This window comes from Emydura macquarii, unplaced genomic scaffold (genome assembly GCF_026122565.2).
Source record: "Emydura macquarii macquarii isolate MOO-44397 ecotype Brisbane River unplaced genomic scaffold, CSIRO-AGI_Emac_v2 contig_1876, whole genome shotgun sequence".
In the NCBI taxonomy this organism is placed as follows: domain Eukaryota; kingdom Metazoa; phylum Chordata; order Testudines; family Chelidae; genus Emydura; species Emydura macquarii.
Window position 1 is genome coordinate 23,169,938 of NW_027132013.1, and position 18,781 is coordinate 23,188,718.

An 18,781-nucleotide genomic window follows, 5' to 3' on the forward strand; every position below is an offset into this window, starting at 1 on the left:
AGGCTCTGTGTTTGCCCGGTGCACTGCATGGCGATTATTGTCTATATTATAGCATGGGATCATTGTCTACATTGTATCATGGGGTTCATTTTCTGTATTGTATCAGAGGATTATTGTCTACATTGTTACAGCTGTATCATTTTCTTCACTATGCTAACAGTGGCTACCTTGTTATTTTTCTTTCATTCTGTAGACACCTCGGCATTGGATGGACCCTCAAGAAATTCTGCAGAAAGACTATCACAGATTAGAAAGAGGAACCCCCCCCCCCCCAGAGATTACATGTTTGGGAAGCTCATGAACGCCTCAGCTGCCGCAGAGACAGAGCAAAGAGCGTGGCAGCTGACCTTGTCCCAGAATATGGACATGGACAGGGAGAGTCGCAGAGAAATGATGGAGCATGATCACAGTGCTATGCAGGAGATGCTGCGAATCATGCGGGACCAGGCAGACATGCTCCAGCATCTTGTGGAGCTTCAGGAGGAGCAGAGGCAGGACAGAGTCCCGCTGCAGCCCCTCCATAATGCTCCTCAACTGAGGGCTTTGCTGCCCTCCCCCTCTCCCGCCCCCAAGAGGTCTTGGAGGAGACTGTCCAGGCTGCAGTATGTGCTCGCCTCCACCGGAGAAAGCAGCGACGGCCACACCGACAGCTGTCCAGCAAGCTACCACACTACCCCTTGAGACAGTGAATGAACACTCTCCCCCTTCCCCCATGACTTGGATGTTCAGAAATAAAGTAAAGCATCACTTCTACACTTTTCTTTATTAAATCATATCTTGTTCTGGAGGGATTTGGTGGATACAGATATCGATGGAGGGGGAGGGGGGAGTTCACCAAAGGCAAACAACATACAGGAACAGAAATCAGTCCTGCATCTCATTGCAGAACCCGGTTTTCAAAGCTTCCCTAATGCGAAACGCTCCGCGGTTAGCTCTCAGTGTACTGCTGGCATCTGGCTGCTCATAATTGGCAGCCAGTCTTTCTTCCTCCACAGCCCAACCGTGGGGAAACCTCTCACCCTTCGCTTCACAGACATTATGAAGAACACAGCAAGCGGATATCACAGAAGGGAGGTACTTCTCACTCATGTCCACCCGAGTGAGGAGACTCCTCCATCTGCCCTTTAAACGCCCAAAGGCACATTCTACAACCATTCTGCAACTGCTTAACCTCTTATTAAAACACTCCTTGTCGCTGTCAAGGTGACGGATGTACGGTTTCATTAGCCAAGGAAGCAGGGGGTAAGCAGGATCCCCCAGGATCACTATGGGTATTTCCAGACCCCCAATTTGAATATTTTGGTCTGGGAAAAAAGTGTCCACTTGCATATTAGAGAACAGCCCCAAATTACAAAATACGTGAGCGTCATACACCTTCCCAGATCACCCCACATAGATGTCGGTGAAACAACCCCGGTGATCCACAAGCCCTTGCAGGACCATGGAAAAATACCCCTTGCGGTTTATGTACTCAGTTGCTAGGCGGGCAGGCGCTAAGATAGGGATGTGCGTCCCATCAATGGCCCCCCTGCAGTTTGGGAACCCCATCGTGGCAAACCCCTCCACTATGTCTTGCACATTTCCCAAAGTCACTAGACTTCATAGCAGAAGTCTATTGATGGCCCTGCATACATGAATCACTGCGATGCCCACTGTAGATTTACTGACTCCGAACTGATTCCCAACTAAGCGGTAACAGTCGGGGGTTGCCAGCTTCCAGAGAGCGATGGCGACTCTCTTCTCCACCGTCAGAGCTTGTCTCAAGCGAGTATTCACATGCTTCAGGGACAGTGTCAGCTCCGAGCACAGTTCCAGGAAAGTTGCCTTTCGCATACAAAAGTTTTGCATCCACTGGTCATCATCCCACAGCTGCATAATGATGCGGTTCCACCAATTTGTGCTTGTTGCCCTGCACCAGAACCAGGGCTCCACGGACTGCAGGTGACTCATTACAGCCTGCAGCAATTGGGAATTGTGCTGCTAGATGGCTTGTAGCAGGGCAGCCTTGGTGGCATCGGTGTTGTCTGTGCTTCGGCTTCTTGCTCTCCTTCGAAAATACTCCATGATAAGCCGCGATGTATTTGTGACACTCACAATAATAGTGCAGAGTTGAGCTGGCTCCATGTCTCTGCAGCAATGGCGAGCGCGGGGAGTAAAAAACGGCGTGAAAATACTTTTCCTGTTTGTGTGGGGGGAGAAGAGGAAGGAAGAGAGAGGGAAACAGCGTTGCATCGTGGGATGATGACACCGTCCCAACAGCTACCACAGCTAGTTGCACTATGGGATAGCTACCCACATTGCACTGCTTTGCAATTTGAATTAAGAGTGCTCAGTGTAAACGCAGGAGACCTGCCCAAACAGCGTAGTGTATACACGTTGCTGTGACTTCTAAAAAATAGGCTGCTGAGAGTTGACCTAAAGTAAGTCTGCTTCCCTCGGCAGTGTAGACATAGCCTTAGACACATGATTAGAAAATGAAGCAGGGCAAAAATACAGGACATAAGAAAAGAAAAGAACAGAAACTCTGAGTGAGGATGTGAAAAGACACAATGACAAAGCATGGACTACAATTAAAATAGGCAGCGCAAATATGCCCTTGAACTACACAGATCTGTAAAGAGGGGTGTTCCATTTTCCTGTGCTGCTGCTATGATTGGCACTCTGAACTGCATTTACAGTGAGAGTATCAGTATGAATAAAGCAAGTTTAGATTTTGGACTATGTTTGCTTGGGAAATAGGGGGAGAGAGGAAAGGATCTTTCCTCTTCTATCCTGATTCAAAATCGTTTGGACGACCAAGGTGATTGGGCCAGCTGGTGGCAAATATAGTTTAATGTAAGAAACTGTAAAATTAGTGTATGATCAAGGCACCAGTCTAAGGATTATGTGTTAAAATGGGACAGTCTTCAGGCAAAGCAATCAGGTAAAAGAATTGGAGAAGTGGCTGGTCTTTGGAAATATCAGCCTACTGCATATTAGCTGTGTTTATATTAAATGAAACCAGATAGTAGAGTGCATTAGCAGACAAAATATGAAATAAAGGGTGATGCTGTTGCTGTATAAAACTCTGGTTAGGCCCCTGCTGGATGTAACTTTGGTGGATCTTGCCCAGAGGGTACAGAAGGGGCCAAGGATGGAATGGTGTTTCCCTGGCATCGTCGCCCCTGCCCCTGATCGGGAACCCCTATAAGTTCCTCAGCCAGAACTCCGAGGGGCTGGTGCTCTATGGAATTTTGGTGGGGCAGAGATGAGAAAAACACCAGCTGCTCTCTGCAAGATTGTCACCTACTGACCCCCAGAATATCTGCTTGAAAAGCTGATTGGGAGCAGGACTTGTCTTCCCCCTTCCCTCCCTTCCTAGTTCCTGCCCTCAGCATTGTTTCTACTGAACAGAGAAGGAAGAGAACTTAGATATTGCCCGCACAGTGCCTTCAGAAGAAGTACAGGAGGGGAGAATGGAGGAAATGTCCCTCTACGGGACTAAGGGGATTCCCATCTCCACGCCTGCAGATTCTGGGGATCTGCAGCATTGGGAGGCTACACTCCCTGTTTACTCTACAGGACCCATAAACCTTTCTCTGAAAGGGAAGATTTGATCAAAACTCCATGAATTTCCTGGGGCACTTGTCACCTTCCTATGAGTATGATTCAGTCAGTAAAAAGCGTACAATTTAGATCATGAAGATGCTAGGTCTAAATCTAAGTTACGAAGAAAGGGAAAGGGAGTTGACTCAATTCTTAGTGTTTCCAAAGCTGTGAAATGGGATTGTTAACATTGGCACCGTATGTGACTGAAAATTTAGGGGATTCAAGCTAAAATTTAGCAAATGGCATAAATTAGGAATTCAGAACTTCATGCAAACAGTGATAAACAAGGGGCTAAGATACAAGAGGGACGGTGTGCAAATGAATAATATAAGTGAGCTTGAGATGCCTAGATTTATGTCAGAAAGAGGGGTCTAGTGAAAAATCAGGAGGCTGTGATTAAAATAAACCCCAAAGTGGACAATGCATTGTGTTGTATGGCCTTTTGTGTGTCAGAGAGAAAAGGGTCACTCATCATGCTGGCTGCTCTAGAAAGAGTCAGAAGCTCACAAATAAGCAGTATTTTTAAAAGTTGCAATGCTACATGGTGCTGTCATGACCATAAATGGCACTCTTTGATGATATAAGTTCTCCATGTTCCCACACTGGCAATGAGAGATGGATGAGATAACTTAAGAGGTCTCTTTTATCTGTAATGTCTATGATTTTGTCACACAGTCTTGTCTGTAGATGTCAGTAATGTCTGCCCCATGACTTCTTGTATTTTTCTCTTTCATTTGGAGAGCTCAACCGATTACAATGTATCACACTCAATTAAAGTTTTTTTAATGCAAAGGATAAGTTAAAAGCAGCGATGGACAAGCACCATTTAAATCTACAGGCATGGGTGAGACAAATAGTTCAAAATGCCAGTAATCTGATGGTATCCTGGTTGCTGACTCCATGGTGATTATTTAGCTATGGAAGCTTATAAATGATTTTTTAATTAATGACATTTAATTGGCTAAAATAAAACTTTCCATTAAGCTTTTAAAATTATTATACTTTTATATAAGTCATACTTATATAAGTCATACTTATAAAAGTTATACTTTTATAAGCGTAAATGTCACAGCTACGTTGAAATAAATGGAAATACATTGATTTGCACCAGGTGTGGGTCTGGATCTCACAATAATTACCAATATGGGAAACCTGGCCAGCCAGCAGTTAAAACGTAACAACGGAGGAGGGTGGGCTACAGCAGGAAAGGCAGTCAAGAAAGAAAGTAAATATGTCTGGAGAATCCTTGTAGATATGGAAACATCTTCTGAAATACCTGAAAAATCATGTCTCCTTCCTGTTCCTACCAAAACCTTTGTCCAGGTGTCTGTGTTTCTTTTGCAACAGCTGATGATGTTACTAACCTGTAAAACAATGCAGAGTGGCAGCTCCAGGTCTTGCTTTAATTGTCAATATCATGCAGGCAAACCACAGAACATTGGTCTTAAGTCCTAAGATTTGCTCCTATACTCATTGAAGTTAATGGTGAAAATCCATTTACTTTAATGATGCAGGATCATGGCCACAGTAGATAACTGAAAAACAAATTGATCTTCAGGTGGTCTGTTTTAAAATGTATTTGTTTAGACTCAACTGTTTCAAACATTTATTACTAGCTTGGGAACTTACCAGTTTTGTTTTGTCTTTTCACTTAAAAGCTTTTCTAGTCACTGTTGAGATTTTCTTCCATGATTTATAATGAAACTGGAACACACAAGTGGTGTGAATAATAGATAAGCACCCATGTAAAACCTGACACTTAAGGGATTGTGGGGGACCTAATAACATTACACAGAAACTGTGTGTGCTTGGTGCTGCAGAAGGGAGAGAAAAGGACTCATTACATAAGACTAAAATAATGAGACAAGAATTTAGTATAAAATTAAACACAGAAGTGTTTGTATTGGACCAGAGGAAAAATGTAAGAGTGGGGATCATTTAAGCATGATACAAGTGTGTAAATCAGGTACTCTCATTTTCAGAAATGTCCAGTAAAAGGCTAGACATTTTTGTGGTTGGATGAATACAGTGAAAACCCTCTGTGATTCAGGGGGCTCGACTGATTGGCTAAATCAAGAAGTCCTTTCCAGCTCTACCCAGCTATAGATCTCTTATAAGGCTGTAATTACATTGGGGAGTTCTAGTGATATCAGCAATTGTAGAATGATACTAGTTGCAGTTTACAGTAGTGAACCCTGCCTCACAAGTTAAAAAGTGACTGACTATGGGGATAAAATACTTGAAGTCACTGACTGGTGACATTATTGTCCACTTGTAGCAACTTTTTCAAGCTAAACTGAAAAGTCGGTTTTATATGGTATAGTCTTTTTTTTAAATGTTGGGTTTTTGTTGTTGATTTACTCCTAATATACCTGAACTTAATGTAGGGTTTGTTGAGGCTGCTCTGTATAAACATACAGGATCATGTGGCACTTTGAATCAGTGACAGAGCCCCTGCAGGAGCTATGCTGAATAAAAGTGGAAATGTTCCTTAGCTGATAGTTTATGCCCCTCACATTCACTTTAAGAATTTCATTTGGAGAGGGGGGACTTCAGTGTTTCCCTCTTAGCATTTAAATTTGTTAATTGCATACTACTTTAAAGCTTCATTTCTCTCTTTGATTTATGTCTCACAATGGGGATGACAAGCCTATGAAACAGCAGAAGAGCAAATGAAGTATACAACACACCAAATGCTGCACTAAGTGTGGAAAAAGCTTAAATATCTCTTTGTCCTGAATGTGTTACAATAGAGGATGATGCTCTGGCACTTATATTTACAATCATTGACTCATGTGATTCTATCTCAGCCAATGGGTTATGGGTCAATACTTTTTATGTCAACATTCAGACAAAATACGTTGATTAGAGGTGATCATCCTGTAGGGCAGTAGTGCAAAGCTATTTTAAGTCACTTGAGGGCCTCAGCCAATTGGATTATTGTTGGGAAGTTGAAAAATGTGTGGGGAAAGGTATGTTTTTATAGGCCAAATTCTGAAGTCCTTACTTTAGCAAAATTCCTACTGAGTTTTGACATAGTAAGGACTTCAGGATTTGGTTCTATATATTACACTGTTGGATATTTAAACACAAAGCTTAAATGTTTCCAACCGAAACTTTCTGGTTTGCATTCCGCATATCCAGTAAATTGTGTTCATCACTGTAATGTTATAACCACAATAGTGTGAGAGTGCAGTATGAGTATGGCTTTTTAGATTGTCTGTTCTTTAGGAATTTTTTAGAACACTCATATTTTTGGTACTTGCCTAAGGTGCCATTTACTGTAATTGTGTAGAGGCCAATTACAAATGCAAATGTCAGTGATTAGGGTCTGTAGGCATTAAAGTTAGCCGGTGCTGGTTCTGCGGGGTATACACACGTTTCAGGGAGATCACAGCAAGAGGCACTGAAAAGTCTGTAGACAGTTTCATGATTCTATGGGGAGACTGATTTCGTTCGGGACAGTCTGTAAATCTGCAGCAGCCAATGGTTAGGAAGGAAAGAAACCGTGATGTCAGCCAGACAACCGCAGAGCCCTTCTTGTGACTTCCTTACAGGAGAAGCGAGGCTCTCTCCACGGAACCGAGCGAGAGGCCCAACCCTTCTTCTCTGCAAGTGGGCAAGTCCCGCATACAGCCCCTCGTTCCCGCCGAGTTCAGGAAACAAGACCAATTACCGATCACTTTTCTCTTGTCTTTGCATGCGGTGCATATGCATCTCCGTCCGCACAGCTGTCTGTTACACACACACACGCGTCTCTAGCCACACCCTGCACACAGGCACACCAGCTACACACACACACACACCGGCACGGCGATGCCCTGGATCGCTCACCTCCTCTCGAACATCTGCAGGCGCCGTCGTGCTTTCCCCCGGGATATTTGCAGTGCGTTCAGCAGCTGGTTCGGTTTCCACCCCCGAAGACATCCTTTGCCATTCCGGTCGCTCAGCCCCGCTCACATCAAATAAAACCGGAGGCCGCCGGGGTGTCCAAGTTCCTTCTCGCCCCAGGACAATCGGACTTTACCTGGGACGGCAGGTTTCTCCCCATCTCCGAAGCGGTGTCTTGATCCTGCAGAATCTACACGGTTCCCCTATCCATTCCCCAGACGCGCACCCGCCACAATCCGAGTGTGTGTGTGTGTGTGTGTGTGTGTGTGTTTGTGCGCACGAGTCACTGGCACTTCCCTTCACGTGTACTTGCCAGGGGGTGACCTGATCCGCCAAAGCCAGACGCCGCACTTCGAGAAAGTGCCTCCCCCCGAGCGGAGCGGCGTGAAATGTCTGCCTGGCAATCCGCGGCCGCCGCTACTCGCTCCTGGAGGGATCAAAGGCCACGACCGCCAAGGGCCGGTCTGGGAGCCGAAGAGGACAGTCCCGTTCCTCCTCGCTCGGGGCGCGGTGCCGCTCCGGGGCAGGCTCCCCGCTTTCAAACAGCCAAACCACCGCTGGGACACCTGGCAATGCAAATCCCGGCTAGGGTTTGCCTGGAGCAGAGCGCGCGGGAATCTGCCCCGTGCCTAGACAGCCCCGTGTCCTGCTAGGGCGAGCGTCTCTCCGTGCACCGAGCCATCAGCCCAGCGTGACCCGAGACCATTCCGCCCCGCCTGGGTCTGTGCACACGGCAGCACCAGCCTTCGGACCGGGCTCCCTCGGTGGGATTTCTTCCCTCCTGCCCTGGAGGGCCGGGAGGCTCAGTGGTGCACGGGCCGGGATGTGCTGTTTGGAGCCCGCGGGATTAAAAAAACCAATCGCCACGAAAGATCCCGTGCATGACTTTGGGATCGCGAACCCGCGCCCCCTGCAATAATCAGGGTTTGTTCGCTTCCTTCTTCTCCCCACAGCCGTGGCCCTGATTTGTCTGCGGTAGGAAGGTTTTCACTCAGCTGCACCACATTTTAGCGCCCATCACCTCTGCCTCCTTTCACTTGGCATGCAGGTCTGCAAGGACTGAGCCGCTAGCCCTGCTTCTGTCTCCTCCCTTCCCTCTCGCCCGTCACACACCTCGCTGCTTCCTTCATTAGCCTTCCTTTGGTGCACAGTAGTTTCCCGCAGATCACCGGTCCCCCATTCCCTTCACAACTGCAGCCTCCTGCAAACTGTCTCTACCCTGTCGGTGTTTCTTCCGTCTCCCTGCAGCCTTCATTCCGCACTTCCCTCAGTCTGACCAGAGTGTCATGCTGCACCACCTCAACCCTGCGTGTTTGCTTCATGTTTCATTGCACTCTGCCTCCCGTGAGACCCATCTGTGATCCCTGATCTGTTTCTCCTTCTGTGTCCTGGAGGTGTGTGTGTGTGTATATATATATATATATTTAAATGCTTTTTAAAATCTCAGGAGTAGGTAAGTGAACCAACAGGAAGCCTCTCCAAATTGGCTTTAGTATTATTCCCAGTCCTGCCACATCATGTTACTTTTTTTAAAGCTGGACCACTTTCTGATAAACTCGAGTCCAGTTTAAAGAAGCTGGGTGGTCCACCCGGGTGGGTGGTCCACGGCCAGGAGGATTCTGGAGCCCAGAGGGATGCCTGGTCGGTGGGTGAGTTCACTTGCACAACCAAAAGCAGTGAGCGTGGTGGGATTTTCTAGAAGAGTTGGTTGGAATGAACTAAACGGGTTAAGGGGACTTGTTCGTTCAGTGTGGGTCAAGTACTAGCTGCAGACTCGTTGTACAGCTAACAAGAGGCTGCCACAAGGACGACTGCGAGGGCAGAACTGCTCCAGCTGACTCTGGACACCTGGCTATGGAGGGTTGTTCTAAGATGGGGAGATCCAGCTGGTTTGGGGGCTCATCAAAGCCCGAAAGATTCTTCTTGGCTTCTATGGGCTTTGAATCAGGGCTGCAGTGCACACACAAACAAGGACTTGCCTGAACGCTGAATGTAAGATATATTTCCCCCCAACCTATTGAAAATTCACCTGTACTAAGTAAGAACCTACTCAATGAGGGTTGGGGCAGCCTTGGACAGTGATATGAAGCGTTGTGATTTGCTTTCATTTCCATAGATTTTCTCGTATAGTTTTTGGATGTTAAATAAACGTTGATTTGCTGAAATTAACCTGGTGGTTTCCAGGATTATTGCTGCAAACTGACCCCAAGGGCTGGTAACTGACTCTTCCATCTCTAAGGAGAGGTGAAGGGATTGGGGGCAGGGGAGGGAAAGATTCTGCGTCTAAGCCCAGCTGGGATTCTTGGTCTGAGGCACAGATATGGGCATCGTGGCACAGTAGGTGCTGTCAGTGCTCTGGCTGAACCAAAGCATGGGAAAAGCCTAAAGACAAAAGAAGAGAACTGAGATTTGAGGGGGGTGAGGGAATGGCAATTACTGTCCCTGATTCAATTAAGCTTTGGGAAGTGATTACATCTCCCTTGCTGCTATTGATTCAATCTCACTAGCTGCAGATTCAGTGCATCAGTTTGTTATCAAGGTTGTCTTCACAACTAGAAGGGACAGAAAAAACCCCAAAAGCTTAAATTCTAGAGAGTACAGCAAAATCCATGCAAAGAAGCTCATTCTGCAATTCCTTAAATAGAAAGGATCAGTGTCACTCACTGGTGTGATCTGTCTGAAGTGGCTATTTTCCTCCTTTATAAGCCTTTCTTTCTATTCTAACACATATTAAATATGCCTAATTATGTATATGGTGCCAAAAGTATGATAAGCGCTTTACAGGAAGACACAAAAAGCTCATATGCTCTGCTCTAAAGTATGCCCCTTACTATCTGGGCTTGATGCCTAGTGTCTTTCTCTTTAGATGGCTAGCAAAGCAAGAAGCAAAATGCATTCTCAGTGACACCTCCTCTCTACAGAGCAATAGGATGGGTGCAGTCAGTATCTGCAGCTTCTGTAAGGTCAGAATCAACCACTCAAAGGGGGAAAACAGAGCACATGCTAATTAAAATGTTGATGACCCTTTCTCCCCAAGCTTGTCCAGGAGCCATTTCACAATTTAGCAGGCAGCATGTTGTTCTATAGTTAGAGAATATTGGAGCTAAATTTGCAAAGGTATAACACTGTCTTAAGTCACTTGGATCATGGGTGTTTGTTATCTATATTTCAGATGAGACAGAAAACAGAGGTTCTGACCACATATGGTTATTAGAGATCCTCCAGCACTTTATCAAAAAAGGGGTATTAAACCTTCTGTCCTGATCCAGCTCCAACTTCAGTAATTACATTATGACTACTTAATTTTTTCCCTCTGCTGAACAGTGGTGAAAACTTGTTGTGTGCTGTTAAACAGGTACACATTCTGCCCCAGAGGTAGCTGCATTTCAATAGGGGGCAGAGTGATTCCTATACGTATGGTTTGTAACTTGACCATATTGGGATAATCCTGGACGAGAGGTGCTATTATAACATGTAAATTAACTCACATTGTCCTACAAGTGTTGCATTGGTGGTCACAGGAACTGTGGGGCCTGATCTGCAGCCTGTTGAAGGCAGTGAGAGTCTTTCCATTAGCTTCAACAGGTTTTGGATCCCCTTAATGTAGGGATGAATAGCTATAGCTATGTGGTCTTAATTACATGTTAGAACAATTGCTTTGGGTGACAGTGGAGTTGCTTTTAACCTATGTCTATTTATAAGAGTATAACCCAAAACACATCTCTTACCATTTGCAAAGACAATAAAATTGCTGCAATGCTGGCACTTAGGCCCAGAGTCTCAAAGGCATTTGGGAACTTTAAATCTTATTGAAATCAATGGGAGTTAGACATCTAATTACTTTAATGCAATATCTGTTAATCAAATTGTGGCTATGTCCAAAGACAATCTGTCTGGACCATTTACACAATGAGCTTTGGCATTCTTTTTATAAGTAAAAAGCTGAAGGAGGGAGGTCACCGATAATTTTTCAGCATTTGGATTACATCCTCTATTGCTTTTAGTTTGCTGTCTTTTTGGAGCAAAAGAGGACTAAGGCAATATTCCCTCTTAGTCTGTAAGGATTTTCTAATGGGCTGGCACTGGGAAAGGATGCATCCATTATAAGGGACTTTCTGACCCTAATATTAACCATTTTGAACGTTGAGAAGCTGTATAGTTGAAGGGATTGGTAATGGAATATGATCATTGGATTGGCTGTGGCCACATGTTGACTTTTCAATGGACTGTATAAAATGCACTTGGGGGTCTCAGTCCAGTTTCCAATGGACAGGTGTCCTTATCACAAACGCCACTAACTGGAACCCTGTTGGAAGTCTCAGTTGAGAGGCCTGGGATTTAATAGCAATTGTGACAGGACATATTCCTTGTGTGAGTCCCAGGAGGCCCTAAGTGGCTGTGCTGGGGCTGCCCAGGTAGAACTAAGGCCCACAATTGTATTTTCCCTGTCCATTCTGGAGAAGTATGAAATGCTCCCCTCTCCTCTCCCACCTCCTGGCAGCTCCATCTCCCACCCCTCCTATATTCCCCTCTTGGCAGTTCATATCATCTCTACTTTTTCTTTTTTCCCTTCCATCCCTGCCCCTCCCTTCCCCCCCACCTACACATTTCTATCCCACTCCTCATTTTTTCTGCCACTTCTTCCTTAGTTCTGGCGACAACTACTCCAGCCCTGGTCCCTCCTTCACCGCCTCTCCTCTGGCCCATACCTTCCAAAGCTCATCACCACTCTTCCACTTCCTTCCTCCCCTTCTCTTGCTCCCTCTGGAATGCCAACCCCCACTACAAAGATCCCCAGCACCTCTTCCTCTCTCGTTCCCTCCATCTTGCACTCACAGACACTGACACTCACTGCCTCTGAGCTGCTCTCATTAAGAGCAGCCTCTCTTCACATACTCCCTGCCTAGAGTCATCTCCAGAGGTACACAGTAGTGGGGAAGGGCTACTCAGTTCCTAGTCCTGCTGCTTCCAGTCCCTCCCTGCTCCTACGCCTTCAAACTATAACTCCTCTCCCCTCTTTCAAGGTGTGCTATTCACACTGCTGGGGAGGGAGAACATACTCTACAACAGAGATGGAAAGTGAACTATTCTCTCAGCTCCAGGCAGGATAGAGGTGCAAGTGCCTAGATGGGCCAGCATGAGGAATCTTGAACAGTCACTGCCCATGCAACTCCTGCTTTCTGCAAAGAAGACTTTGTTCTCCACAGGATGTTGGCACATCACATTCCATCAGCACTAGACATACGTAGTGAAACCAAATTGAAGCTTGTGGACACAGGGGTGTGACAAATATGATGCTATGGAATCATGGAATATTCAAAGACTATTGTGTTAATTTTATAAATGTTATATGTATCTTTACGGGCTGGCTGGTGATTGTATTCCTGGCTAAATGGATAAGATAAAGGGTGTTTTCTGATGGAACTAAAGATAATGGGGGTTATTAATGCAAATTCTCAGTACTGAAACAATGCAGGTAACAAGTTTTGTTTTTTTTAAAGTTTTGTCTCCCTTGGGGAATTGCACAGACTGGTTTGACCTAGTTCAAAGGTCTCGTCAGACAAAAAACTTTAACATATCATATAACATTATTGTATATATATTATATTTGAAACTGTATAAAAAACAGCCCTGACCTGAGGAGAGGGTCGCTCTCACTCCATCTAAGAACTGGCAGGCATGAGACTATTCAACAGAATCAGGCCCTGTGAAAGCACCTGAAGTATTTTAGACCTACCAGAATGCTATGCGGAAGATGACTGACCACTTGCTAAGCTAGGCATGCATATAAGGTGATTATTGTTTTGATGATGTGTTTTCGATGAATTTCTTTTGTTCTGAATAAATAGTACTTTGTTTTATGAAAGCTGGCTTCTCACTGGATAACCCTGTCTTTGCCTCTGAGAGAACAGGATCTGTAGGTGCTCAACTGAAATCAGACCTGCTGAGGCAATCAGAGTGAATTGCAGGGGTCTGCACTCTAAGGCCTGGGTCTGGGGGGACAGGATCGTGAGATTCTGCCCCATGAAAGGAGATGGCTGGAGGCCTAAGACTAGAGTAGGGGGCCCACATGGAGACGGGATGGGGGGCAGCCAGAGGTATAGTTAACTACTCAGGGACCGTGACAAGGGAGCTGGGCAGAGCCAAAGGCACAACTAAGTAACAAATAGAGCAGTCAAGGCAAAAGGCTCACCAGAGGAGCAGTCATAGGGATGGATGATCTGCCAGTGGCTCCAGGCACTAAAAACCAGTGGACCTCACCAGTGAAGGGTGAATATTCGTCCAGTTTTGCATCTTTGGGAAAGAATACTGAATTGTGGTTCACACCAAGTGCTGTTTGGCCAAACACCATCCCAGACTAAACTCAAAGGGCCAAATCCACCTGTAGACCTCAGGAGAGTTACACGAGGGATGACCCTGGCCCAAGATTTCTGATCCAGAAAGAGCAATCTGGACAATGCCACCCTGTAGCCAAGCTGAAAGCTTGGAGCGTTCCCAAGATTGTCCCATGGGAAGAAAGCTGGGCAGTTGCTGCTGCTTTTATTTCTCTAAAGGCAACATGCCAGCACTCAGGGCATCTGTTGCCAAACAGACTTCAGTTTTAAAATAGAATCTCCCTCAGTAATAAGATGAGGCTAAAAGGTACTGCTTAATCTAACACACACACATCTGAGCAATCAGGGCTCTAACAGAATTACGAAGAGCACCATGAAGTTGGAAGGACTATGCTCTCTGCTGCTCACCGTTACACAGCTATAGGGGGAAAGAGCCTTCTCATTTTAATTTTGTTTGTGCATTGGTTTATCTTTGCTAATTAACTTGAGGGAAGTATTGCCAGGCCATTCACCCGTGTTATTGCTTTGTGACACTAAGAGACGCAAAGAGATAAGATGTACGTTGCACTCTGAAGATGGCAAAAGTTGGTGTCAATCCAATTTGTGCAGGAAGGGCATTGTACATCTGTAGGTAAGAACACCTGGGCCCAGTGCCTGTAAGCTTCCCCCTGGACACTGTCAGCTCCATATTTGCTGATGGATGCAGCTGTCATGATAAGTCAGTGAGATAGCCATAGCCAACCCACTGGTGGCTTCAAAATTAAGAACTGAGCTTTGAAGTGGCTCTGGTATTGGTCAGGAAGCTAATGTAGCAGGCAGAGCACAGGAAAGATGTGCTCCCAGCGACTTGTGTGGCTTGGTAGATGAGTTACTGCATTTTGGACCAGCTGTAGCTCCCCTGTAACCTTCACTTTCCTCCCCAGCCATAGTGTATGGCAATAGTGCAGTCTGGATGTGATGAATATGTAGATTGCCATGACTAGGTTTGCATCTAACAGAAAGGGTGCTACCTTCTACATCAGGGGTGGGGAACCTCCGGCCCGCGGAATTTAATGCAGTGCGCTCCGCCTAAGCTTGCCGGCGAAACCCCGCCGCTGTCTGCTCATTTTCGGCGGCGGGGGAGTTCGGAGGCGGTCACTGGTCCACGGCACTCCGCGGACACTGTAAAACTGCGCCGCCGAAAAGGCGGAAACGGCGGCGGCATTTCGGCGGCGGGGGTGGAGTCGGCGGCGGCGCAGTTTCATGGCGGCGGCGGGCAGTGCCCCTTTTCGGCATGGCCCGCGAATGACCGTAGGCATGTCAAAATGGCCCTTGGCAGGGAAAAGGTTCCCCACCCCTGTTCTACATAGTGCAAGATGGAGAAGGGTATTTACTGTTGCTATGTGGGCATCCAAGAGGCAACCAAGAACACAGTAGTATCCTGAGACTGTGTAACAGGCATGAGAGCAGACACCCTTTAAGTTAATGTTATAACTTTGGCAATTTCTTCAAAGGAGCTCCCTCTTCCAACCATCACTTCCATCTTGCCTGGGTTTCCTTTTAGCCAGCTATTTTTTTATGCAGCTGCTTATCTCTTCTAGGCCTAGAGATCTGGGTGATGGCACCGTATGCAGCTGACATGAAGAACTGCAGATGCATATCACCGTGCGTATTGATGGAGGAGGCCACAGCATCTCATGCTTTCCCCAAGGGGACTAACATATGTAAACAGGAGGGGAGACCAGTGTGAGCCTTGTGAGACACCATGGGTGAGCAGGCATGAGGAGGAGAGACAGTTGCCCATCACAATCCTCTGAGTTTTGAAAGATGATTGAGCAAAGCCCATTTCATGTGATTCCACTCAGTTTTATCAGGTCACTTAGTTCAGCACCATTTTCACAATCAACAGTGTCAGTGGCTCTTGCCAGACTGAACAGTATTAGCATGGCTGTACAGTACAAAATACTAAGTTCTAATGGCTTGATCCTACTCACAGTACAACATGGCTTTCAACCAGGCAATTTACACTCACTACTGAGCTTCCAGGACTGAGAGTGCTGCAAAGGCAATACAATTCTGCTCCTTGTGTGTGAAAATGGGGTAGGGAGGAACATCTCCTCTTAAGCTACACCCTCTGGCTTACGCTCTGAGTAGCACTGATGGGCTTTGCAGGCAGCAGCATTTAGACCTCTAACACCCCAGTTAGCTGGAGAATGGATTGCTATGATGTGGGAGAGAAAGAAACAGGAGGAGAATGGAAAGAATCCTGGAGTACCTCCAAAGTAAAAAGTTCTTCAGGAGATCCCCAAGGATAATTTGATACAGGGAGCAAGCCCAGTGCAATAAACTATTTTAAGCTGCATGAAATGTCAGGCTCAGGCACTTTGACAGGATTCCTTTAAAATCTGCCACAGTAGACTTAAATACTTCCGTTACATTACTCAGGCTTTGGCAGAGAGATCCAACAGCAATAGCAATGCAGGAAAACTTCCTGTGCACAAAAGGCTGAAATTTAGAAGCATCTCTTTCATTAGTGGTACTTTGGGGTATGTTGCCAGTAAGAAAAGTGACTCAACCCTCAGTTCACAGATTTTTCCTTTAGTCATTCTGTGTATTGGTAAGAATGCGTTCGCCATCTGTACAAATGTAGAATTTCACCTACAGTGCTCTCCAACTCTAGTGCTTGAATTATGATATACAGTACATGAGAAGTAAAACCACTTTGACTGCACCTTCTAGTTTGCAAGGGAGTCAGCCCTCAGGAGTGTCAGCTGTAGGCTGGCATTTGGAGGAAAACTCTTTTCTAACTGGGAGTTATTTTGGAGTTGTGATAGGGGCGGTAATGAGGGGATGATGAGGCACTGGAGATACAATTTACCCTTAACAAACTAAGGTATCAGCTACTCCAAAATATTTTCTGGTTTTTGAAGAATTGTGTTATTTCAGAGTCTGTCCTCATAGCCTGATAACATTATATACAAGAACTTGATAAAAACAAACAATTATGAGGAAATCCCACACTAATTCTCAGAAGCCAACATACTGCTTAGCAGATGCATTGCTAGATATGAGCAAATATTGTTTTTAAAAAAATCCACACATCCTCATTCATATGTTTACATGAATTCCTTTTGGCCAGGGATTTTTTTTAAAGTGAGTAAGTCGAGGTCTTACTTAAAATATCTCTGCTTTACATGGGCCTGTAAATTCACCCCAGTCTTTGTTCAGTGAGCTGTACCTGTCGGGATTAGTACAGTAGGCCTGGGTTCAAATCCCCAAGTAGGCTGGAAATCTAAAAGAAAAGCCATTCAGAACCCTGTGGGTGGATACCTGGGTATATGTGGACAAGTACACTGGCTCTGCTTGCCCACCAATTTCTCCCTTTGGCAACAAAGCTGTCATTCACTCCAGCTGTGCTATTATGCACGTGTATAACCTCAAGCACACGAATAACCCCTTTGACTTCATGGGGAGTACTCATGCTTCAACTTACACACACACTTGTGTGTTTTGCTGGTCTGGGCTATGACTCTTTCAATGGAATTCATATATTGCTTGATCCTGTGAAGCACTGAGCATGCCCATGCAGTCCCGAGTGCCTCAAATCCCAATGACTTCAATGGAAACTGATGGCACTCAGCCCCTTGCAGGAATGAGCCCATCGTGCAAAGGCCTGCATATTGCTGCATAAATTCCATCTGTTTGGAGGAACACACCACGGAGAGCAGCTGTTTGCCCCAGCCAGCCCCCTTTCAGGCAGCCTTTACCATGTTGCAGCTCTGCCACAAAGACTATTGGTGGACGTACTGCATATCCCCACTGCTTCTCCTGTTCACACAATCCTCCGATCCCATTTCCAAGAGATCTTTGTCATTCTGCTCTCTTCCATGCCACACAATGGTGAGGAAGCATATGGCCCTTACGGAAAGATTGTCGTGACCTTTTATTGATCTACTACAAGGTAACTGGGGGCTTGTGGTGGGCTAGAACTGGGAATGAAGATGACTCATGACAGAAGGGCAGGAATCCATAAAATCTAGTACAACGTCTTTCTTTAATTCTAAGTAAAAAGCATTTCAGTTCACCTCTCATGACTCCTGTAACTGGACTAGGGACTAGCAAGATTTAACAGATGCACACAAGTAAATGGGTACTTATAAATTATAGGACAAACACGAAGATGCATGAGCATGATTTATTGATAGAGTATAGACTATATATAGCATCTTATACTGTATTATTAAAACTGATCATAAAAAAAATAATGAGGGGGAAAAGATACATACAACTCCTGCAGCTTTGATAGGAAGTCTTCTTGTCTGGGAATAATTTATAATTGAATAGTGAGTATTTTTTATACCTATCTGACAGAAAACATTATGGACACTTCTCTACTTAATGCCTACAGTACCTGTCACACTGTGCAGACCTCAGAACTTGTATAGAAGATTTGAGATAAATCAGAGATGAAAAATACTTATTCCTGTTAGGTCACCTTGTCCATCCCTCTTACAGTGTACTCTCTGCAGATTATTTGCTAGTCATGCTTTGACCAGTCTGTTCTAGAGATTAAAAAGAGCCTTATAACAAACTAAAATCCAGCCTCTTTATTTCAAATAAACTAGAGGCATAACCCAAAACCCACTGAAGTCAATGGGTACAGATTTTGGATCTGGCCTTAGAAATCTAATACCAAGCAACTTAAATAATTATTTCAAACTCCATCAATATGCCAAAAAAACAAAAAACAAACAAACCAAAAAAACCAAACCAAACCAAACAAAAAATGAAAAACCCCACCCCCAGAACAGCAGAAACTGGGAACTGCAAACTAAAGGTAAGAGCTTGATTGTCCATTCAGTTTTACGCTGGTATTATTAGAATAGCCTCAATGGAGTACCGAATCAGGCCTTAAGTCTCTCAGAGTGCAACTGGGAGCATGCCTCTCTGCCCGGGTACACAGAGACGCACTGACTCTGCTCAAGCTG

The 18,781-nt window shown here is 45.3% G+C and overlaps 1 protein-coding gene and 1 pseudogene across 1 annotated transcript in view; both read right to left on the minus strand.

Moving 5' to 3' along the window:
* The window catches only part of LOC137159685 (transmembrane protein 151B-like), a 32,165-nt gene extending 24,427 nt beyond the window's left edge, over positions 1-7,738 (minus strand). The window contains exon 1 of the mRNA XM_067558150.1: positions 7,423-7,738. Within this exon, the coding sequence (XP_067414251.1) occupies positions 7,423-7,515 (93 nt within the window). The 5' untranslated portion in view covers positions 7,516-7,738. The remainder of the gene's footprint in view (positions 1-7,422) is intronic.
* Positions 767-2,124, minus strand: LOC137159684 (uncharacterized; annotated as a pseudogene).
* Positions 7,739-18,781: the final 11,043 nt, after the last annotated feature.